This window comes from Blastomyces dermatitidis, assembly GCF_000003525.1.
Source record: "Blastomyces dermatitidis ER-3 genomic scaffold supercont1.6, whole genome shotgun sequence".
NCBI classification, from domain to species: domain Eukaryota; kingdom Fungi; phylum Ascomycota; class Eurotiomycetes; order Onygenales; family Ajellomycetaceae; genus Blastomyces; species Blastomyces dermatitidis.
Window position 1 is genome coordinate 2,622,164 of NW_025544779.1, and position 26,218 is coordinate 2,648,381.

The 26,218-nt window shown below is 31.9% G+C and overlaps 2 protein-coding genes across 4 annotated transcripts; both read left to right on the forward strand.

The window, feature by feature from the left end:
• The first annotated feature begins 1,529 nt into the window (after positions 1-1,529).
• On the forward strand, positions 1,530-3,707 carry BDCG_06200. Of its 3 annotated transcripts, XM_045421927.1 has the most exons (8): positions 1,530-1,795; positions 1,897-2,018; positions 2,073-2,148; positions 2,223-2,232; positions 2,289-2,485; positions 2,544-2,639; positions 2,699-3,376; positions 3,453-3,707. In XM_045421927.1, the coding sequence occupies exons 2-8, from the start codon at positions 1,929-1,931 to the stop codon at positions 3,566-3,568; spliced, it is 1,263 nt and encodes a 420-aa protein (XP_045281579.1). In that variant the 5' UTR covers positions 1,530-1,795; positions 1,897-1,928; the 3' UTR covers positions 3,569-3,707. The 3 variants fall into 3 exon arrangements, with proteins under 3 accessions (XP_045281579.1, XP_045277683.1, XP_045281580.1); XM_045421926.1 differs by having other exon boundaries at positions 1,530-2,018; XM_045421928.1 differs by having other exon boundaries at positions 1,530-2,018; positions 2,223-2,485.
• Positions 3,708-3,721: 14 nt separating this feature from the next.
• On the forward strand, positions 3,722-5,879 carry BDCG_06201 (phosphopantothenate-cysteine ligase). The gene has a single exon (XM_045421929.1). The coding sequence runs from the start codon at positions 4,328-4,330 to the stop codon at positions 5,597-5,599; it is 1,272 nt and encodes a 423-aa protein (XP_045277684.1). The 5' UTR covers positions 3,722-4,327; the 3' UTR covers positions 5,600-5,879.
• Positions 5,880-26,218: the final 20,339 nt, after the last annotated feature.

Genomic DNA, 26,218 nt, shown 5'->3' on the forward strand with positions numbered 1-26,218 from the left:
ATTATAATTTAATAAATATTAAATTATTTTATATAAGAATTCTATATTTTAATTTTTAAGAATTCTTTTATTTTTTTATTATAATTCTTTTTATAAATTACAAGTAAAATATTAAAAATTCTTGAAATTTTAAATTTCGAAAAATAATTTATTAAATATTAATATATTTAAATAATTTGATATAATAATTTATTTAAATTACAATTTTAAAGTATAAATAATACATAGTTATTATAAAAATAATATTTTAAAATATAAAATTTTATATGATAATTTAAATAAATCAATAATAAATAAGAATTTCAAGATAAAATTTTATATTTTATTAAAAATATATATAATCTATAAGATATTTAATTTTTATATGAAAATAATTTATATTTATAAATATATTTATAAATATAGACTGTGTATTTTATTTTAAAATAGTATTTTAAAAAGCTTAATAAATTAATAATTATATATTATTTTCGTATAGAAATTTAATATAATATAATATATATCTACAAATTATTATTTTGTTTTTTAGAATGATTTTAAATAAATATTCATTGAGATATGAATATTTGAAGTTAATTGTAATTGATTTACAAAGGTAAGTGTTAGGTGAAAACAAGTGTTAGATGATTGATTATGTTACTTACTGATTTCAAGATCACTGTACTTTCAATTCTGAAAAACCTCACACACTGCTTAAAGTATATAGAGTTCTCATTTGCAAGAACAAGATATCTATCTGATATATTTCATCTGCTAAGAACATAGTGAATAAGCTTACTAAACTTCTTAAAACATTGAAATATACATGTTGAAAGAAGTAGACTGGCCGCCGCAATTATAAATTTCATGTTTAATTTCATTTGATCTGATCTCATACATTTCTTGATGTGAATCTCACTGAGACTAGTCATTAAAAAAACATGCAAAGTGACTATATATCAGATCTTAAAATGAAATCATGACTTGAAAAAAATAAGAAAGTAATCTCATTTAATCTCATTTAGTCTTATTCTTGATATAAAGTTACTATTTTTAGACATTTTAAGATTTTTTTTAGACTATTTTTAATTTTTTAAAAAGTAACACTTTTTAATAACACTTAAATGAGATTTAAAGTCATTTAAAGTAATAAAAATAATTTAAATTGAGAAGTGAAAATCATGATCTTATTTGAAAAATATAATAAGAGCAGACAGTAAGTCTCACTGAGATAGTATGAAACTACTATCTAATGTTAAAACTATGTAATGAGATCAGTCAAATTGATAATGAAACTATCAAAAAATCTGGTCCTGGTCCCAGACATGGTCACACGGTCAGTCTAGGAAGGAGAATATGAAGATGCTGGTTTTTCATTGCTACACATTTTCCAGTCATTTTTTGTACCTGTACTTGATTTGAAGGCGAATTTTGTATATAGCATTGTGTATAGTTACTCTGGTGAGTGGGGGTGTCAGGTCATGTGATCTGGCTTACTAATCCTTCCACCATATAACTTTTCACAAGCTACAATCACACAAGCTTTACACCTTCCACACATAGCGTATGATCTCTTATTTCCCGACACACTCATTCTAACTACTCCGTACTCTGCCTCCAGTTCAGCTAATGCTAACTAGCTAGCTTGCTTAATAAAGAATGACTCATCAATTTCATTGAACGTGTCCACAGGAGCTTAACTTTAATTTGACGTCAGGTCATATGATCAACATCAACTTCCTGTGAGCTGCCTTAGCGCATCATTACTTTGCCTATTGTGAATAGCAGTTTAACACTCTTCCATAAGCTCTCTGATGTATGGTGCGATTCATTTTTCCTATCTTTACTGCTCATCTAAATATGCTGTCAACTTGTCTAGTATTTTGACTGATAGTCTCCCATTTCCATTCATACCAGTTGCCTAAGCGCAGCTCTGAGCCGTCTCAACCATGGGCCTTCAACCGGCAGAAATAGATCCACATTTCACTGTGTTCATAAGGCTACCTTTTCCTAGAGGTGACTTTGTAGATACTCCTGCGGTATGTTCACTTGAAAATACCTTGCTCGCAATGTGTTCTGACTGTTGCTTCTAGGTCGACTGGAGTGTTGCCAAAGACCATGCCCTGTGGGATATCCTCTCACGGCCTTCGAAAGGCAATGATATTGACTGTCTGTAACATTCTCTGGTCGTCATTGTGTATTATATTTGCTGCCGCTCTAGCTGACTCTATGATTATCGACAGGGAAAGGATTGTACGCCTATTTCTGTGCTCTCGTACCTATCTAGTAATGAATCTAACAGCCTCTAGGGCAGAACATTTTGACGTGACTCTGCCGTTCCTTCTTCAACAAGCAGCATGGCTATATGATCGGCAGCTATCACAAGTTAGAGCTCAGATACGAAAGGTTGGAAACCCTCATTCTGCTGCAAGCTCGCCCGTGCCACAATCGATGTCCGGGAGTGCCGCCATAGGTGGGCAGCCAATGAAGAGAGTAGGGAGTAGTGGTACGTTATATTGACTACCAAGAAGTTCTTGTTTGCGTTTTTACTAACGGATCCACAGCTTCAAAAGACCTGTCAAAATTATCGATGCGCCAGAAGGAAGGACAAGTGGTTAAACAAGATCCCTGTTCACCTCCTACGCCAATTAAGTCCAAAGGTAAGCGCCTACAAACGAACCATCTTTACGATATGTTGATCTTGACTATTGCTTTACAGCTCTGTACCCAAATATTTCATCAATGAACCCCCCAATTCAGGCAACTGGCATGGGACTCCAATCACACCGACAGGCAGCACCACCTTATACAGATTCCATCACTCGTAATCAACCATCCTCAAAAAAGGAACTGCACACAGTTTCTTCGCCGCTTACATCACCCCCTTTGGATCAGGACATCTCGCCAGCCAGCTCATCGTCATCGTCATCTGATTCCGAAGAAGAAGCGACAACGAGAAGAGGTCCACCGTTCAAAAGATTTGGTAGATTTTCTGTCCATAGGGGAAGCAATAGTATTGACGAGGACGAAGAGGATTCGCCGGCGTTTTTACCTCTACGTACGCACCATAGCCAATCTACACAACAAATGGGGAATGGTACTAGTGCAACACTTCGACAGGAGCCAGAAGCAGCCAGCCATCCACATGCTCCTTCGACTGAAGCCACCGTGCCTTTGACCAGGATATCAGCACCAGAGTCTTCAGCTAGTTCAGGGAGCTCAGGACCCGCAAGCGGCACAGCAGCACACGAAAGAACCCAGCCCTCTCGCCACCCCACCGCTCTCAGTCCGAGGAGGGCTGCAGAATTAGCTCGACTGGGTCCACGCCGACGGGCAGCTGGCCGAGAGGGAAGTGATGGGACCCCTAGCATGGGTAGTAGCTTTAGCGATTTGGATGGTACGCTGCTTCCCCAAACCAATGAATATCACCCCATTGTACCCTTCCGGTTTAGTCACTAACTTACAATGCGCAGACGCCAGTTTAACACAATCTGCACTCGAAGAAGCACTCCTAAGCACAATGCAACGCGGCGGGGTTGCAAGCAGGATGAGTACTATCAGCCAGGCCCTCAAAAGCCGATATTTGTAATACGCCTAGAATCGGACCGTTACATTGCTACATAGACTAGCCTCTATTCTATTAGATTTTAGATAGGGTTCTGACTAAATAGTTAAAGAAGAAAATATTTACCTCGAAATTGATGGTGAAAACCGAATATCACGTGACATTAAGAGTGAGGCTTGCGATGACATCATCCGCCTTTTCGATTCCCGAGGCAAACTGTGTTTCAGCTCCAGAACGCAAACCAGGAAAGGTTGAAACGGACAACCGAGACACTGAGGGGCTCAATCAGGGTTCCCCGCCTATAACATAGCAAAGAGACTGCGATCCAACTCGTATCGGCCACATTGGAGTTGAAACCGTTCAACTGACGGTGATATACCAGGCCTAACCCTCCTTCCGCTGCCCCGTGCCCCTCCTTTAAAAGAAATACCACTCCAGCAGTTTGAAATCGGTTCGGCTACATGTGGTGAATATTTTAGCCGTGTAACAACAACCCGAAAGAGAGATAATTCTCAATCTTTCCCTGCAGGACAAAGAAAGCACTGCCCGCGAATTGGAGAGCACTAAATACGTGTGGTCTTTGTCCCTCGATTAACTGGAAGCTCTGGACGGATTTCTTGGCACCGCCATAACCGTATACCTAATACGGAGTAAAGAGCTGCTTAAAAGGAGACGCCTTTTGAGGACATAGAAATTTACTTCACTGTTCGATTTACGAGCACCTACATTGTGAAATCGATTCATTAGTCGTTTCTCCTGCCGTTTCCCCAAATACGTACAAAAATGCCATTCCCAAGTGCCAAGGTAGAAAATGTCCCACCGACGCTCACGCCCGAGCCTGACTATTTCAAAACCAATCCTCCACCTCGTGATCTCCAAGAGCATGCTACGCAGGCCCAGGAGTTTGTAAACCTCCATCTAGTGGCAAACAGACGGGTGGTTCTGGTCACATCCGGCGGGACTACCGTGCCCCTCGAAACCCAAACGGTGCGTTTCATCGACAATTTCTCTGCAGGCACACGAGGTGCCACATCAGCTGAATACTTCCTCCAAGAAGGCTACGCAGTGATATTCTTGCATCGTCAATTCAGCCTCCTCCCGTACTCGCGCCACTACAGCCACTCGACAAACTGCTTCCTAGATTTCATGGACGAGGCCGTCGCGCCACCCTCATCGTCTCCCGGCCATGATGAAAATAGCCCGGACCACGGTGCCGTAGTTGTCCGCCCAGAGTACCAGGACGAAATGCGCAAAGTGCTTCGCCAGTACCGCCACGCGAAGCAGAACCAACTCCTCCTGCTTATCCCCTTCGTGACAGTGACGGAGTATCTGTACGAGTTACGCTCCCTTGCCACAATCATGCGACCCTTGGGCGCCAATGCGCTCTTCTACCTCGCTGCGGCGGTTTCAGACTTCTTCATCCCACGCGACCGCATGGTAGAGCACAAGATCCAATCTTCAAACGAAGTCACCACGCCCTCTTCCCAACCCACACAAGGCCACAGCGTCATCCCAGCCGACCGGATCTACACAGGTTTCAATGACCCACAGCCACCAACGCACGGCAAGAAACTGATCGTCGACCTGGACCCGGTCCCCAAATTCCTCCACAGCCTCGTTAACGGCTGGGCACCACAGGGCAGCATGGTCGTCAGCTTCAAACTTGAAACAGACCCGTCGCTGCTGATTTCCAAGTCCGAGCAGGCACTGAATCGCTACTCGCATCACCTCGTCATTGGCAATTTGCTCTCGACGCGCAAGTGGGAGGTTGTGTTTGTTGCTCGGGGCGCGGATGGGAAGATTTCCGAGCACTGGTTGCGGATCCCGAAGACGGCGGCGGCGGCGCCACAGAGTGGTTCAAGGAGGTTGAGTTGGAATGTAGTCCAACCACATCAACAAAATTCTGTGACGGAAGGGAAGAAGGAGTATGGCTTCCAGGTGACGACGGCAGATGTCAATGCGGGTGAGATGATAGAGATTGAGAGCTTAATTGTTCCGCAGCTGAAAAAGAAGCATACGGCGATGATCGAGGCAGTACTTGCAGGGAAGAAATAGGTGTGTTTGTCTTTCGCTGATGTTGATGTGTATGCAGCGACGTTATGTGTGGTTTCGATTGTAGGTTTCATTTTTTGGAAGCGTGGTGAGAATCGCTGTTTGACACCCACACCCCGTGATATATAAAGCCAGTAGACACCTGCTTTATTGCAATTTTCTAGTACTAGATATATTTACTGTATAGCTGCATATCGAATTACATTCATAGAAGGATGATCCATACAAAGTTAAAAGTCGAGCTATATTTTAATAATCCTTGTAGTACCAAGGAACTTAAAACAACAAGATTTACCTTCATTCAGTAGAGTAGATGAATAATATATTGCAATCAGAGAATATCAGATCTGTAGAGAAATTGTGATAGAAGTTGATGAAATTTGTTAAAAGATGTGTGAAACATGTTGTTTTCCAAGAACTGACAGAATTTTCGAATAGTTACGCTAAGGGCGCATCTTCTCAACACCTCCAGGCTGGTATTTTCCCTGGTGTTTTGTTCAGTGAATTTTTACAAGGACGCGGGAAATTCTGTAAGAAATCTGATGTTCCTGTATAATGGAAGATAGCCTAATAGTATCAGATTATGGCGCATTCATAGCCAATCCCAGATATTGTGGCGGACGTATTGCTTGCGAAGTTGCGAAAACAGAATTTTCGCAGCACCCCCTGAAAATTAGTAGCAAAACACTACTTGTCTTGACACACTCTTTGTAAAAGAACTTAGTCTTAGAATCTTCAATTATGACTTCAGTATGAAGATTCTTGATCATAGTAATTATAGTATCAGTGTGAATATATTCAAGATTGTAATGTTAATTTAAAAGAGTTTTTGATATCTTTAATATCTATCTGTGTTTTCATGTCTGCAGAATTAATATTATCAATAATAGTAACAGCAGTCACAGGAAAATCAACTTTTGAGTCAAAATTGTACTTGTAAGGCATCACAATATACTTAACTGCTTTGCTTAAATAATTAGAATTCTCATTGAACTTCTATTCAGTGATCTTATATATATTGTTCTAAGCAGTCTGAATTGTATGAAAAATGACATTATTCAGAGTTCTGTAAATGAAAAAAGAGAGAATAGTGAAAGAGAATGTAAATCAGAACTTCTGATCTTCAAGCTTTTTAAATAAGATCAGATTAACTGTAATATTGAAAATATAGTGAACATTCTTCAAGTTAATATTCTCATTCTCAATCTTCAAGATAACAGTCTCAATCTTCTTGACAAACTCTGTTCTCTCAGTCACAGAATTGACAGTGATGATATTATTAAAAGATTTAACATTTGAAAAAGAATGAAGCTCATTTATTATATTCAGACTTATACATGTGTTTAAATATAAAGATCTAGAGAATTGTTTTTCAGTAACTGTGAAAGAGAAATAGAACTTAATATTTGTAATTACTGTATTTACTGATAATTAAGAACTAATTAAGTCATTCTTCTTCTTCTTCTTTTTATCATTATTCTTCTTGTTCTTTCTCTTTCTCTTTTTATCAGAGTGTAAGATGAAATATCTGTCAACTGTATATTTATTCTTTTTTGTAGTGAATACACTTCTGTATATCTGTGTCTTTATTCTTGCCTTTGTTCTTCTTTACAGTCACAGAATCAGTGTGAGCCTGCTTTTTAATTCACTAATAATCTTCTTAAATGTATAATTAATCAGTTACTTTATTAAATTATTGATATTAATATTGACAATGAGTTCTTAATCAGTGAAGAAACACTTAGTCAGATATATCTTAATAAATAGTCTTTGATAATTATATAAATTGTTAAGAAAAAGATTATAATATTTATATTCAGTACTCTAACAGAGCTTTTTATAATAAGTAATAAGATAGTGAAAATGTCTCTGAAAAGTAAGATAATCACTGTTCTTAATCTGTAATCTCATTAATTTCTTGAAAATGTTAACATGTTCTTCAGTTAGTGATGTAGTGTATTTAATATTAATCTTGTTTTATAGAGCTGTAGTATTGTCAGCTTCTAAGATTTCAATAGTAGATTAAATACTACTAATAAGACTTAATATCATATATCTATATAGAGACTTGAAATAAATCTTTCACTTCTCAGAATTAATATAATATGTAAAAGAAGATTCTTATTAAGTCTTCAATAGAATGTTAGTTATATTAATAATCTCTGTATTAATTCACATACTGACATGTTAGACTTTATAATTAGAACTGATAAATGTAATCATTAATTTAATATCTAGAGTATATTTTACTTTCTTCTAATATTTCTATAACTCATCTCTTATAGTATTGTTTAAGCTTTGTACAGAGATAGATGTAGTAAGATATTATGTAATTTCAGTTACAGTGAGTTGATTCTGAAGTATTATCTGTATAGAATTTATAAAATTACCTGTAATACAATAAATAAGTGAATTCAGATTATTATTCTTATTATTATTCTTCTTCTTTCATTATACTTATATACAAGTGAAGCTTATGATGAGTTCTTATGTGATGTTAAATACAGGTCAAGTGTTGATTATACAGGAGAAAATACAGGTGTTAAGACTATATCAAGATAACAAGAACATAGGAAAATACAAAGAAGTGACAATTAGATACATGTGATAATAACTTCTCAGCTCAGAAACATAGAGCAATTTATTAAAGTGATTTGTACACCTCTGTATTTATTAGCAATCTGAGGTGCTCGAGTTCTGGATTTAATGTATCCCCTGCGGGTTTCGAACCCACACACCTTGATTTCCCACACCAAGGCGCTACTGAGTGGCCGCATTAACTATTCGGTCACCGGGGCTCAGATTATCATTAAAAGTTAGCATTCTGAAGAAGATAAATAACGAAGAATTTATTAAGTGAAAATAAACAGATTCTGCACATGAATATAAATGTTAATACTACTTTTCTTTATTCTGAAGTATTTCTATTATCTTATCATTGAATTCTATACTCAGATAAAAACTAACATCACTCTTATCTTATAACTCAGAATTCTTCTCATAATAAGTAATTATTCTATTAATAAGTTATCTAGTAGAACAGATAGTTCTGAGTCTTGAGCTAAACTCTGAAGTAACAGATATATTACTCATATTAAGATGACTCTGCTTCTTCTAGATATTTAAAAATGAGTAACATTCTTCACAATGAAGAATATGTTTTTGAAAAGAATATAAATCTACTGACTGATAAATTTAGAGAAAATGAAATATCTCTAGTAAAAAGTAAGAGTCTTTCTGAAAAAGATAAATAACTTTTATAAAAATATTGATACAATATTTCTTAAAAAAGAAAAATGTACTATTCATACTATAATCTGTAGAATAGTTAAAGATTGTATTCATATATCTATCTACAAAGAGCTTAATATAGTGATTAATTATAAAATACCTGAGCTTTCATCTTACTATAAGAAGAATCTCATAATAGATTTATAGAAGAGTAGAAACTCTTCTAAGAATCAATTTATAAGCTCTTTTATTATAAGACAGAACTTCTGCAGACTTATATAAAGAAGAATCTGAAGAATAACTATATCTGATCTTCACAGATCTATGCAGAAGCCTCTGTAATATTTATATAAAAGAAGAATAAAAATCTCAGATTATATATGAATTATTATAATTTAAACTCTAAGACTATAAAAAGTTACTACTTTCTATCTCTAATTCAGAATGTGATTAACTATCTCACAGAAGCTATTATATTCATATAACTGAATATAATTAATATATATATACAGCTGTGAATACAGTCTGATAATGAATAAAAGACTGTCTTTAAAACTATGCTGAGATTTTTTAAATATTTAGTGATAACTTTTGAGTTGATAAATCTCTCTGCAGTACTTCAGTCTTTCATTAATGAAATACTTTATATATATATAAATGTCTTTATAATAATATATCTGAATGATGTGATAATGTACTCTATAAAGAAGAAAGAATATACTGAGTATATATAAACTGTGATAAAGATCTTGAATGAGACAGAACTGCATATTAAGCTTATAAAGTATAACTTCAGTGCTTATTAGATTAATGTTCTAGAATATGTAATTACTGCAGATAATATTCAGATAAAATCTTTATATATTAAGACTATTCTATTATAACTGAAGTTAACTAGTATTTATAAAACTCAGATCTTTCTGAGTTTTGTGAATTTCTACAGATAGTTTATCTTTATATGTATAAGAATCTTCTTAACTCTTACAGATATGCTGCAGAGTGAAAATAAAAAGAAGTTATTTTATAAATAAAGAATAAAAAGATTGTTAAGAAGAGAGAGTTGTAAGTAGACTGATCACTGAGATCATAAATTTCATATTTAATTTCATTTGATCTGGTCTCATACATTTCATAGCATGAATGCCGCTGAGACTAGTCATTAAACAACATGTAAAGTGACTATATATCAGATCTGAAAATGAAATCATGACTTGAAAAAAATAAGAAAGTGATCTCATTTAATTCCATTTAATCTCATTCTTAGAATAAAGTTACTATTTTTAGACATTTTAAGGTTTTTTTAGACTATTTTTAATTTTTTAAAAAGTAATGCTTTTTGATAACACTCAAATAAGATTTAAAGTCATTTAAAGCAATAAAAATAATTAAAATTGAGAACTGGAAATTATGATCTCATTGAAAAAATATAATAAGAGTAGACAGTAAGTCTCACTGAGACAGTATGAGACTACTATCTAATGTTAAAACCGTGTAATGAGATCAGTTGAATTGATAATGAAACTATCAAAAAATCTGATTCTGATCTCAGACACGGTTACACAGTCAGTCTAGTTGTAAGAACTTTCTTATTTTAAAAGATCACAGAGTCTTTATAAGATTGAAGTAGATATTTCTAGATACAGTGATACTATTTCACTTTAATTTCTTACTCTTAATCTGATTAAAGACAGATATTTTCTTCTTTACAATTTCAGAAATAGTCTCATAACTATAGTTAAATGAGAACTGAGTTTCAGTAGTCTTTTTCTTATAAAAGATGCAATCTATGAAGATTAACTATAATATTCATAATTAGATGCTTCTTATAATAGTAAAATTCTTCTATTACTGATATTACTACTTCAAGTATCTTATAATAGTAATTACTAGTAAAACTGATTATAATAGCTTATAAGAGTTTATCTTAATTAAGAAACTTTTACAGTGACAGATTAACTAAGCTCAGAAACTGAGTGAATTCTGATTTAAGATAGAGTATATTTTCAGAGAATTAAGAACTTAGTGAGCAGACTCTCTTACAGATCTAACTATATTAAAAAAGTCAGAGTAATAAATATAGAGAGATTAGAGAAGATAGAAAAGCTTTATAGAATAGTCTGACTAAGTATTATAAAGAGATTAATTAAAGACTCTCTCAATCTCTTATAAGAAAAGAGAGAGAAGAGAGAGAAGAAGTCTGTACAACTTCTTTCTACAATACTGAGAGTCAATACTCTGAGAATCTCTGTGATAATTCTCAGAGAGAGTATCTATAATCTGAAGAATTTATATACTTTGAGAAGTTCTGTAGAAGGTTTAATATAGAGAAAAACAAAGTATAAGTCTTTATGAGATCTTCTATTCAGATTATCAGAACTGTAGCTGAAGAATGAATATATACAGTATATTTAACAACTTCTTATAGCAAAGATTAATTCTGCAGAAACAAAGAATTGAAGAGACTTAAATAATCTCTTATAAAGAGAGAGTCAGATTTATTTAATTATAAATAAATTTCTATGTATAAAACTTATTAAAAGATATCATAACTCTTCTCTAGTAGATTATTTTACAGATGCTAGAATTAATAAGTTACTTATAAGAAAATACTTCTAACTGAAGATATAAGAGCGTTTGATGAAGATACTGAATTCGTATACTATTTATAAGAGTTTGCAGATTATTATTATTATTATTATTATTCATTTATAGATGTATACAGTCAGAGCCTATAACATCTACCTGAAAACTTTTAGTTCTCAGAGTTTTTCAAATATCTGTAAAGTCAACTATTATACATTTATCAATTTCAGATATGCAAAATCAGAAAATTCCAGCTCAGACTATAAAAACTCTTTATAAATTACAGTATTTTAACACCTTCTGATACTTTGAAATCATTTAGAAATATCATGACAAAAGAAAAGAGAACAAAGTCTTAAAGATAGATACAGTAAATAAGTAGATAGAAAAGAACAGAGAAGAAAAAATAAAGTAAAGAGAGACTATAATAAAATAAAAATATTAAAAAATACTGTATAGCAGTTTTAATCAACTATATCTGATTAATTTTCATCTCTTCATATTCAGATATTTCTGAATTCAGTCATTTTCTTATAGCTGCTTGAGTTTCTGATAGAAAGTCTATTAAGTATTTAATTCTTATCTCAGTTGAGAATAAGAATCTTATATTGAATTGATTTAAATCATACTTCTCTTTCAATCTAGCTCTGAGACTGTTGTTTAATGCATAATACATTACATTATACTCAGGATTTTCATTTATATTGCAGAATAAGCATTGTGTTGAATCAAATCTATTTTCAAATCTTTATATATAAGATTTGAAATAATCATGTTCTAGTTTCAGCTGAATTATAGATGAGAATATTTTCTTTTTACATTTAATTATACCAGATTTTCACCTGAGTTTTGTTTCAAATCTTGAATAATATATAGTCTTCTTTTGTTTCTGTCAGCTTTCATTTCACTTATTTGAACAAGATACTTTTATCTTTCTCTTTATAAAAAATTTAAACACTGTTTTTTGAATAGATCTACTTAATTCTGAACTCTTTTTTACAGCTGAATTAGTCAATTCATTGTCATGAATATTCATATAAGCAGGAACTCAGTGCAGATAAATTATCAGTTTTAATATACTTCTATTTTAAACTTTTATAAGGGAATTTAAAATCAGTTCAAGATTCATTTAATTATTATAAATCTGACTATTTCTAAGTCTTTTTAAAGCTGCTTAACTATCAGAGAATATTCATATCTCTTTCAAACTATTTTCTCTTTTATAAGATTTTATTTTAATAAGTTTGAAAGCTTTCACTATTACAAATATTTCAGCATCAAAGACTTCAGAGTCACAGTCTAAATTTCAGAAATCTTAGATAAAATTAAGATTATCTTCAGTATAAGTAATGTCTGCATCTAATCTGTTCAAATTCTTATTTTTTAAGTCATCTGAGTAAATCAGAATAGAGTCTTTTATATTTATTATAGAGATTTTATTCAAATACTGTTCATATTCTCTCTCTTTAGATTCTTCACTTATTTATAAGTCTATGAGAGATTTTATCTTTTCTCTTCAGAGAGATATCTTCTTATGATAAATTTTCTCAACATTTAATAAAGAAAATTATTGTTTAATTAGTGAATATAGTCTGTATAGTTGAGAGAGTATTTTCTTTGAAATATTATTTTCATTTTAATTAAGAAATCTATTTCAATTCAGTTCATTTTCTGAGTTAATCAATAAAAATGAAGAAGAGACTCTTTCTCTGATTATATAATTTAAGCTCATCTTTATGACTCTCAGAGTATAGTTTATACAGGCCTTTTCACATCTAATAGTAGAAGAGAGAATTAAAGCTTCATTTTTCATTACTTTAATAGAAGATGATTTGAATACTCTCAGAATTTTTCTCAAAGCACTGTTTTGCAGACTTTGAAAGAGTTCAGTAAAACTTTCTTGATTATTTTATCAAACTTGAACTTTATAAGAAGCTACAGAGATGATACAGACTATGTATAACTATCTTATAATCTGAAAGAATAGATCTCTCTCTGTATTTAATAGTCTGATTATGCTATTTAATAGTCTTTCTGTCTTGATAGTTCTTTTAAACTGTAGACTAGATGAATATTATTCACATAGCTTGAAAATCTCACTATTTTGATTTCTCTATTCTTGAATAGATATGCAGTATATATTGCAAATAAAATATTTGAGATTGAAGATTTTTACAGTACATCTATTTTTATCTCAGTCTTATCTTATTGCATTTTATCAAAGAATAATTATATAATTCTTTTGAATATAAAACAGTTAACTCATTTTATTAGAGAAAGTGATAATTTAACATCTTCAAAGTTTAAATAATCTTTGACTTTGAAATATAATCAAATGCATCTTTTATATTAATAAAAACTACAGTTGAGATCAGATCTTCATACTTTGTTATTTAAATATTATGAATAACTGAAATGTGATTCAAAGATTGCTTAAGCCAGCGTACAATTACAGGTGTACGCCGGCTTCTTATATATTGTAATATCATACACTAATTTAATTAGCAGCCGCTATGGCCCCTTTACATTTGTATGTGTATGCTAGTAGTTCGGAAGCGGCCGCGTTATTATCCGACAGTTGTACATTCTTTCAAACCACATCCTCCCCCACCAGATTTGGTCACGCTCATGTGATCATATCATACACTCTAGCTTCATGCAGATTAGCTCACCACTAGCATTTCACAGTTGTGTGACCTATTTCTGATTCAGCTAGTATTCTGTGTACACTCTCACAAAGAAACTTCCACTATATTACATCACTCATTCACTAACTTTTCTCATTCTTCAATCATCTTCTTCATCATCATCATTATCAAATATCACTATCTCATCTCAGATTTCTATCTCTTCTTCTGTTCAACTCTTTTCATCTGTTTATCTATCACATTATACACATTTCTGACAATGACTCTCTGTTTCCATAACAAGCATCATTGTAGTGCTTATACTGAGCAGTTCATTAGCAGTAAGTGTAACATGTTGTGAAATGTACATAGTCAGGACTTGTTTATCTTCTAACAATTGTTAGAATATATTATTATAAATGACACATCTTCTTCATCTTCTTATATATTCTCTTCATCTTCTTATACACTCTTGACTGTTTCTCTTCTCAGTGAGTTCCTGATCATGTTTTCTGACATGATTTTGTGTGAACACAGATGCTGATATGTTTGTTTTTATTCATGTAGAATCTTCATATGTTGACAGATTCATGTCTGCTAATGATAGTGAATTCAGTATTGAATCATTGATCAAGAACTTGAAGAATGTGATAATAAAGAAATTGTCTGTGTCATGTGTGACTGAGTCTTCTGCATTCTTTTCTGCTTCTTCTGCTGCTTCTTTTCCTACTGCTCTCTCTCAATCTTCTACACTTGTCTCTGTGTCTTGTTCTCCCGCTCCTGCTACCCCTGTTTCTATGACCTCTACTCTCACTACTCCTGGTTTTACCACCTCTGCCTTTGTTACTAGCTCTCCCTGTTTCAAGAAGATGTTGTGTAGACTCAGTGAATTATGTTTCTCAGTGTGTATACTCTCATCCTTCTTACCAATCTCTAGAACAATTTATTATATAAAGATGATATATAACATGACTATCTGAAGCTCAGTCACAGACACTGATTATTATGTTTATTTTAAATACTTATGATAAGATAATTATTCATTCATATCAGAGAATTACCTCTCTCTTCAACAGTGTCAAAATTATAAGTCTTTTTCTTTTTCATCTTTTCTTTCTGACACTGATTTTTCTATTCTTAGAAGAAATTGTTATAAGTTTTACTGTGTATGAAGTTGTGATATTCATAGATATTAAGAAGCTTTTCACTACTGTAAAGTTCAACATTGCAGAGATATCTGCTCTAATGAATTTCTTTGAAATGATAGATCTGTATCAGTCTATTCTCTAATGTCTGTCATCTGACTTTGTAATGCAGGCAAAAGATATCTGTGTTTTCAGAAACAGGAATATGAATGTCATTCTCTTTTACACTTATGAGTGTGAGGCTTGTACATCTTGTCTGAGATGTCATCATGAGAATAAGCTGTTCACACACTGTGTTCTGCTTTCTGTATTTCTCTGTATCTCTCTCTCTCTTTCTGAGAAGCCTTGTGTGTGTTGTAATTATGTGTACAACTCTAAGACCAGCAGATGTTCATTTGATAACTGTTTTCATCTCTGATTTTATAATTTTTATACACTAACAATGATTCTTAGTTGCTCTGATATCAGAGGCCATTCTGATCAAAGATAATAATATCACTGAGACTATTCTCTCTCACTCTCAAGCTTCTTCTGTTGTTTTCTCTCTCTTCTCTGCAGAGAAGATTGTGCACACACTAGATTGTAAGTATTCAGTGCTGAGTGACTTCTGCTATCATTTGTCTGATTCTGTGTCTTCTTCTTCTTCTGTCTCTTTCATCTTCACTCTTTCTGTCCTGACTTCTGATTCTGCAGATTCTGCACTCTTCTTCAATTTCTCTACATATATGCATACACATTTCTATATTAGCATTCCAGTCAATCTTGTGATAAATGACCTTAATGTTATATGCAGAGTAGTAGAGAAATCAGAGACATGCATGATATTATTGTAAGAGTGACTTATAACTCTTGAATTCCTTACAGATCTTGAGTTTTGAGATTTTCTTTGTTTTTGATGTTTTTCAGATGATGTGGTGTTGAAAATAGATTAAATATATGATGTATGAAAATGAATGAGATGTGTATAATAACATTTGTCTTTTTATAACTGACTCTTACAGTTAGTGATCAATTCATTATCTCTTTTCTTTTTCTTATACTTTTTCTTTATCTGCTAGTCACTACTCTTATATGATCTCTATATAATACAGCATTCAGTGACTAGGTTCAGCAGCTTTTATCTTTGTAATTCTGTCTCATGTATTATACTGTCTCTCTTCACTCACTCAGATCACTACAGTAAACAGCTTATTGAAACTAACCTTGCTCAATCTCTGAGCATTCTCAGAAATTGAGATGACTTGATTTCATGTGTCTGCAGATGTTTCAGATAGTTTGTTCTCTGTAATCTCTGCAATTGAACTGATATAAACAGTTGAATTTAACTCTGAATTTCTTTTTCTTCTGTGATCTGACTCATATATAAGTCTGCTGTTTTGAGACTGCTCTTTATCATATTACACTCACTATCTACAGTGTGTTATTATACAATCAGCTACAGTCTCATTACTTATTGAAGTGTGATATTCATCTGATTTCTTCATTTCTTCTTATTCTTTTCTTATAATTATGAAAAGATTGAAATAAGTGAGATCATCTGATTTATAAGTGTCTATGATTTCTCTTACTTTGTGAGACTTTTCAATTATAAGTCTCTTCTTTTTCAATGCTGATAATAGTGCTGTAGATAATTATAATTCACTCAGATCTTGTATCTTTACTTTTATAAGTCATGAACTATTAATTAAGTTATGTAAGATTCATCCCTCTGATTCTTTCAATGTGTACATTTTCAGAGAATGTGATTTGAGTATTTTATATAGCTCAAATCATCTAGATTGAAACTTCTCAGAACTCTCATTGTGTATAAGAACTCATATTCTCATCTTGAGACTTGATTTCTTAACTAGTGAGTCTCATATTCTTTTCAATTGAATTGCTCAGTTCAGAAGTAACTCATTAGCTTTTGTATATGTGTGGCTGATCTCTTTCAATCTTGATTCTGTGTTCATAACTGTTATGTCTGCAACTGCTACTGCTATGTTTGTAACTGCTGTTTCCTTCTCTATCTTTTCTGAAGCATTCTTCAGAATGCGCGGATGCAATTCATACAACAGGTAGAATGATGAACACTTAGAGACTGCATACTGTCAAATCCGTGTGACCAGTAGCGCCTGCCTGAGATATTCATTTCATAGTCTCATAGACTTACTCACTAGATATTTCATCAGTATGTTACTCAAGATTTCATTCAAGTGTTTCATCTTCCTGTTCATCTGCAGATGATATAGTGTTGTTCTATAATGTCTTATCTGTAACTGACTCATAAAATGCCTCATTACTTCTTCTACAAGATTTGCACTGTTATCAGTTAAAATCTCACACAGTATTTCATAGTTGACATAGATCTCATTATATAGAAACTTCATCACTATCTTCTCTATCACCTCTGAAACTGCTTTCATGACTGATCAGCCAGTAGTGTAATCAATAGCAGTCATTATTCATCAATTTTCATTTGACATCTGTGACAATATGTCTATGAGGTTCATCTCTCATTATTTGAACAGTTGTATCATATACTTCATCTGATGTTATGCTTTCTTGCATTCTAACCCTTTCTTAGATCCTTTCATAACCTGACAATTCAGGCACTTATGAGTATATATCTGAATGTTCTCAGCCATGCTTGACCAGTATGCTCTTGATTTAAGTATGCTCATGAGTTCAGAGCTTTCTAAGTGACTGAATTCCTTGTGCATGCGAGTCACCAAGTCACATTGAAATGAAGATTCTAGATAGAGAGCTTCTGTGTATTCTAGATCACAGTAAAGCACAACATCATTTTCATTTCTCAATTTTCTCAGCTTGAAGTTCAGAAGCATCTCTTCTACTACTTTTATAAGATACTTATTATCTGACATCTTGTCATTCTTCAAGTGAGAGATTATGATGTTCACTCATTTTGATTTCTTGCATTCTCTCAGCATGTTTAATACAAACATCTCTTATACCTGATTTGCAGAACTCTCACTCATGAAGTCAGATCTGTGACTGATTGTGTCAGATATCACAGTATTCAATTCCTTTCAGTATTTGATATGAAGATTATACACTTGAAACTCTGAGATTCAACATACTAAGTATTTGAAAGGTTTTATTATTAATTATAGATAGATGAGGCTTTTGTGATCTATGATCACTGTTGTTGTATACTTATTGTTAATATATCTATTTCACAACATCAGCATGTGCTTGATCACTAGTAATTTCTTTTCATATACTGAGTAATTGAGCTCAGTGTCTGATAGTTTTCTATCATTATATGTCACTGAGTGCAGCTTGTCATTCTTGCTCATCTGTAGAAGAGTGTCTCTGATAGCTCATTCAGATGCATTCATCTCAATGTAGAAAGATTTATCATGATCTGATTGAATAAGCACTGAGAATATTATTACATGTTCTCTCAGTATGAGAAAAGCCTCTTCACACACAGTATTTCAGATAATTGAATAAAACTTCTTCTTTCACAGATTTGCATCTGTTTCTCTTAAGAGATCTGAGAGTGATGCAGATATTTGTGCAAAATCCTTGATGAATCTGCAGTAGTATGAGACCAACTCAAGAAACTGTTGTATATAATGTACATTTCTCAGCTATGATCAATTCACTATGATATTCAATTTCTTTAGAATGAGATGTATACAGTCATCACTCACTACATATTCTATAAACTTCAACTCTTTCATTTCAAACACACACTTGATTAATTTGACATAGAGCTTATGCTCTGTCAGAGTTGTAAGCACTTTATTGAGATGCTTCAGATATTCATTGTATGAGTTTGAAAAGACTAGAATGTCATTGAGATATACAAGATATGAGATTTTATTCTGTTTATGAAGAATTGTATTCATCATCATTTGAAAGATGACAGACACATTTATCAGACTGAATGACATTGCCAGGAATTCAAACTTCTCTTATTATATATTAAATGCAGTTCATGAAACTGACAGTTTATCTATACAGATCTGTCAGTATTCTGAGAGAAGATCAATCTTTGATAGATATTGAGTGTTTCTGACTGTATTCAACTGTTGTTGAATTCATGATAGTGAATATTCATTCTTGATTATAAGCTTATTAAATGCTTAATAATTAATACACATTCATCACTTCTCACTCACATTTTTCATGAATAGAACTGAAAAGCCTTATACACTTGATAAGAGTTATATAAGATCACATTCTAGAAGATCAGTGATCTGATACTTCTGTTCTTTGAGATGTGTTTGTGACAGAGAATATACATTCTGATTGACTGGTTTTGCATTCTCTGTGTCAATCTCATGTATGAATCCTCATTTCAGTGACAATTCCAGTGAAAGATCTGTTCAGAAGATCTTTTCATGCTTCTTCAGAAGCTTCTTCATATGCTTATTCTTCTGCATATTCTTTATCTTAGTTTTCTTCACTTCTGAGTTCTGTATGACATACAGAATGCTTTCAGATAAGGTCTTGTGAATTATTCTCTTTGCTTATTAATGTGTAAGCAGATTTAATTCTTCTATATCAGGGATGTGAAATGTCCTTCTCATATCAGTTAATAGAATTGTATGAATCATTTTCTTTCTATCAGTCAACTGTATATAGCATGTACACTATTGAATCTGTGAGTTGAACCTTTGAAATTAATTGAGTCTGAGAATAAAGTCATATTTCATGTTCTGCAGCTCTTGCATCTAAATATAGCAAGATCATTCTCTGAAGTGCAAGAGAACTCTTACTCTTACAAGTAATATCAAATATCAGTTATCAGATAATCTTATGTATTGAGAATTCTTCACTCAGTGAACCTCTTTCAATCTTTGAATCATATAATTATTAATATATTGTGTAGAAGCTTCTGTGTCTGCTAATACTTTTACAGTCATCTCTTGATTCTTATTCAAGTGTCTTCTATATATTAACATTTCAGGTCTCAAGGTATTGAGATGAGTGTTCACTTCATCATTCTCATCTGCATCTCATTCAGAAGCCTGCTTCTTCTTTACATTCACAGAATTCAGAGAGTTATCTAACATGAGCATCTCTTTCACTTTGAAGACTTTTCATAGAATATCAGTGAGTGTCTTCAAGCTCACTGATTCTACTAGTTTTTTAACTCTCTTGCTTCTCTTGACTGTGCATGCTGAGTGTAATCTTTTATATTATGATTTTAATATTCACAGTTGAAGCAAGCTTGATGCTCATGATATCAAGATTTTCACTCAGAGAATCTCTTTTTCAGAGAATTCAGTGCTTTAGCAATGACATTCAGATCTAGATTCATTGTGTTCAGATGTATAACTTATATCATAGAAGTCTGATTATCTGTTCTCTGCTGAGACATACTCAATTGCAGTATTTTCTATTACAATTAACTCACTTGTTTCTATATAATGAGAATGTTGTATGCTTCTTTCACTGTGTCTGATTGTAAGATTAAGCATTTTCATTCTGCTCTTAACTCAGATGTAAGATTATGAATAAAGATCTGTAAATAGAAAGATATTGAAAGCTCTTCATTCAATGTAAGATAGTGTAAGCTGAAGTGTGTGAAGTATAATATAAGATCACTTACTTATCTACACTTAGTGAAATGTTTGTAATGCTTATCTTATATATTCACTTTCTCAAAGTTATACAAGATTTATTTGAAAAACTCATTTCATGTTCATGAGAATGAATATTATTTCAGATCTGTGAGATTCATCTTTTCATCAGTCATTTATAATGACTTCACTTTTCTACATAGAAACACAGCAGATCTTAAGACTTGTTGAAATTCTGTTAACTGTCTGTCTGTGAGTTCACATTTAATCTGATAATATAATTACATCTGACTTAGCCAGCTGATTGCAGCATCATTTTTTCAGTCACTATTAAAGCTTAGTGACTTCAGCAGATCTTCTGACTTGATGTATTTTATACTTAAATTCTCATCCTGCACAGCAGTCTCTGATGATGTATACACTTCTGAAGAGATTATGAACAATCATAGTAAGATCTTCAGATTCAGTGTAGTCATCTATCTGTATAAATATTCAATCTTCTGCTGCAGATCTAAGATCTGGTTTTCTCTATTCTTATTAATGATGATAATTGCATCAGTGAAGCTCTTCATAGTGAATGCTTGATCTGCAGTAAATGTTAATTATTGTTTGACTTTCATCTCAGTCTGTCACTGTATACACAAGACCTCAATCTTGTTTAGAATTCTCATACATGTACAGAGCTTTGATTTCAGTTTGATAGTTTCAGCTGCTTTTCTTACTGCTTCAAGTAAACTCTCTGAGAGGTTCTGCATATCTTCTGATTCAGGTAGCAGAGAAGGGTGTTGTTTGTATTAGCTAGAGAAGGTATTTATTTCAGTGGTTTTCTTGTTAATTGTACAATGTCTATTGTTATATCACTATATCACTGTATCATTATATTACTATATTATTCTATCACTATATTATTATATGATTTCTGTTATCATCATACAACTCCGGTGATGGTCATCTCTCTCTTTTTATTCTTCTTTTGAGTAGAGAGTGAACTTCTTTGAATCTGGTTCATCACTCTCATTCCCTTTCTCATATCTCATTCATTCGCGTCTCATATGTGGCATTCGCCTGGGCATGAAGTTTTTCCCTTAATAAGTGAAGCAGCATTAATCAGATGCTCTTTCACTCACTACTCTTTGTACACTATCTTTTGAGGTGTTTCTAGAACCACTCTGGCATGATAACTACAAATCACTTCATAGGTGAAATTATCACACTCTGGAGGAGCCTGTGCTTCTCACCAGTTTTTAGACATGCTATCAGATGTGATTCAAAGGTTGCTTAAGTCAGTATATGATTACAGGTGTACACCGGCTTCTTATATATTATAATATTGTATGCTAATTTAATTAGCAGCTGCTATAGCCCCTTTACATTTGTACGCGTACGCTAGTAGTTCGGAAGCGGCCGCGTTATTATCCGACGGTCGTACGTTCTTCTGAACCACAGAAAGAACAGTGTCAATTGTAAAACATTATTTTCTATCTTTCATTTATTCATTAAATAGAAGAGAATCACTAGTAGAGCTTATAAAAGATAGTCTAGTAACTATTATCTTTTCTAAAATCTTTTTCAGATAGTTCAATAGAGATATTACTCTATATAACTTAGAAATTGAAGCTTTTCTGTTAGGTTTTGCAAGAATTACTCTAGTGACTTCTCTTCAGTATTCAGAATAATAACTGTTATTTAAGAGATTGAAAAAGAGCTTAAAATATTCATTCTTCAAGTAGAAATATGTATTTTGAATAATTAAGTTATTAATTGAATTAGGCTCTGCAGTAGTTTTAATTGAACTTGAGAAAATAACTAACTCTAGTTCATCATGTATATGGTCAGATTATTCTCAGTTATTCTCATTAATATATTTATAAAATAATATATTCTCTTCTTCTGAATCTGATGAATTTTGAAAGTGAATTCTTATAAAAGCTTGATATTTTTTTTCACAAGAGTTTGCTGTATATAATTTATTCTGAAACTTATATTCTAAGATTGAAAGTTTTACTACAGTTCTTATTTTAGTATAGTTAAAGACTTTGCAAACTTCTTTCTCTTATACTTCTTCAAGAAATTTGTTTCAGCAGTCTGTTTTTACTCTTTTAATATCTGAAAAATATTCATTTCTGATAGCTTTGAACTCTTTATCAGATATTAAGTTATTCTTTCAATCTCTTCTAGCAGTGATTAATTATTTTCTTTTAGAAGTGATATTCTCATTTCATCAAGATTTGAAATACTCAGAAGACTTTTTCTTTGAAATATTTTCTTCAATACTTATTAGAAGAATAGATGTAATCAGCTTTACTCTATTCTTAAGTATTTTATTTAAGATATCTTGACTCTAATTTCAATAGAGCTTACTCTGCTTTTCAGATTTGAGCAGTTTTATACTTTCTTCAAATGCTTTTCAATCAGCTTTTTCAAAGTTATATTGATTAGAGAGAAGATGATTTTCACTTATTTATTTTTCACTCAGTTCAATATTATATTGAATAATCTCATGATCTGATTCTGAGATCTCATTTGAATTAATAAATCAGTTTATAAGTCTTTTTTCAATTAGATTTTATAATATGAAAGTTAAATCTATAATAGATTTCTATTTCATGTTATTTCTAAAGAATGTTTATTAATCAGACTTGTTAACTAAATCTATTGAATATTCAAAAGTGTATTTAATCAGTTTATTCACTCTCACTGCTCTTCTGTATTCTAAATTTCATCAGAGATAATATGCATTGAAATCTTCTACAATTATAGGGTTTTTTAATAAAGTTATATTTAAAAATCATCTGTTAATTATTCAGGTATTGTTGTTTTCTTTCAATAACTTTTCATTATAGATATTTATGAGTTGTATAGTATTAAACTCATTCTCTTTATCTATAATATCACTCACTAGACTATCAGAGTCAGATATGATTTTAAATCTTAGATTAAACTGATATCTGAATCTTCTTCTTTCATAAATCACTACTCTTGATTTTATCTCGGAGTTTTCAGGTAAAAAGCAGTAGTAGCTTGAATGAGAAATAATGTACTTTTTCTCAGCATCAAGATATGATTCTTGAAGAAGTATAAAATCAACTTTTTATTCAAATACAATTTGAAGATAAGAATAAATGCAATTTAAGTTTCTATTCCCATTATTTTTAATAAATGTGATTTTTGAAGAGTGTTTAAACTTTTTTTGTTCTTTTTGTTGTATATTCATACTAAAAGAGAGTGGAGATGAAGTAGAATCTAATCACTATCATCAGATAGTAGATTATAACTAATTTAAAAAGCAGGAATTTTAACTACTTGTATTCTTTTGTAACGTAGCGTAACCGAAGTAATGACTAGTCAGCGGCGTCACATAGATAGTTGTTTGAGAAGCTGTATAAGTGAGCCTGACTATCTTGCTTGAATAGCAAGCTCATCAGCTACAGAGTTATTGCAAGAATATCAGAGATATAGTACTGAGTATACTAAGAAGATTGCATGAGGTTTGCAGTAACTCTTAATATATATTATCAGTAGAAGAAAAAAAATGAATCACTGACTTCTTTGATCAGAAGTCAGTATCTAGCTATTTTATATAGATAATGAGTGAATAGTTCTCTTCTATTCTATGAGTGAGAATAGCTGAAGTGATACCTCAGCAGTGACTTACTACTATGAAAGAGTAATCTACTGATTTTATATAGAAGTGAAATTCTTATATCTATCAATCAGATCTTTCTATATTACATCTGAATAATATCATAGAGTGATTTAAAATCAGTTCAAACAGCTTGTAAAATGAATGAAATTATTCACAGAAAAGTAATAAGCTGTGTGAAACTATAACAGAGTCTTAATATGATTAAAAATATAATAATATTCTTCTCTTTAAGAGTATAGTTCTGATACTCTTAAGATTATCAGATTAGAAATTATCTTTATTATATAATAACAGTTATCAACTGATTTGATAGTATATATACTGTGCATAATATAAAGAAATAGATGAGTTTCTCTGCTAACTGTATAGATCTTCTTTTTCTCATCTTTATTTAAATTAAATATATAATAACTGAATTCCTTATATATTGATTTAAAATATAAAAAATATAGTTAATAAGTAACTTACAGATCTCTTATTATATTCTCATTTTATATACAAAATTCCTTACAAAAGTAATGTGTTTTAGAGACAAAGTTAATAGTAGTGACAGGATTTTTTGAAACAATTCTTTCTCTCTATGATACATTTTTCTTCCCTCTCTTCTTATCTCTAATAGTGAGTGCATAAGAGTATCATTCTTGAAAGATAATAAGGAACTTATTCTGACATTTTCTAGTAATAAAATGTCTTTGTGATGTGGCTGCAGTCTCTGTAACTATCAAGAAAGCCAGGTTGAAAACAGAGATAGCAGTGTTGATGAATTACAGAAGTATTACTCTCATTGTTACATCTTCTTCTTCTTCTTCTGTATCTCTTACAGCTGTGGTAATGAAAGCTGTGCCTTGCAGTGAGATATTATCTCTTCTGCTAATTAATTCAACAGTATCTGATTCTTCTTCTACTCTCTCTACTGCTACTGTGATACTATCTTCTCTCTCAATTAACACAGTGATGTATGACTCTGTGTGATCATTTGAGAAGAATCTCTGAGAGAGCTTGATTTCAGAGACAGTGACTCAGAAGAGTTTAATCTATAGTTTCTCTTTCATAATTTATATGAGCTCTACTCAGAATGCTGCTGAGTTAAGTCTGCAGAATTTCACAGTTTCTTTATCTTCTCTCTGTGAAGAGGCTCTGATACAGTCTCTGACTAACATTATCACATATCTACACTATACTAAGCAGCTGAAGAAAGAAGGAATTTTATACACTTATCTCTTCTTTTACTTCTGTTATTTCTGTTATATCTGTAATAATGACTTTTATCTCTCTGTAAGTATTAACTACTCTACAAGAAGATATTATATCAGTTCTGACAAGAAGTTCAGATACTTAAGTAGTACAGAGTAAGAGTTTCAGAGCTTTAAGTGTGGATGAATTCTGTTAAGACTGAGAAAATCTCTCTTACTCATCTATAAAAGAAGATGAAAATGTGAATCTCTGAGATAAAAAAACACCTCAGAATAACCAGTCTTAAGAAGAAGAGATTAGTCAGTATCACTATTAAAAGCATTATAAAGATTAATCACTAATTAAAGAGAATCTCACTTCAATTAAAGTAGATAACTGAGATGCTTTGTAAATTAATAAATTAATACTTTATATATCTCTTATACTCTTCTGCAGCACTACAGTACTAACTTCACAGCAGATAAAGATACTAATATCAGAGACTTTAATAATGAAGAATGAGTTTGATAAGAGTAAGGTTATTAATAAGTAGATCTTGATATTCTGATTTTGACTTTTTTTACAGACTGTAGTTCTATTAGAATAATAGCAGTCTGTGCATTAATAATATTAATCTTTATTAATTTCAAATATTTCTTTTCTTTAACTGCTTCAGAAAT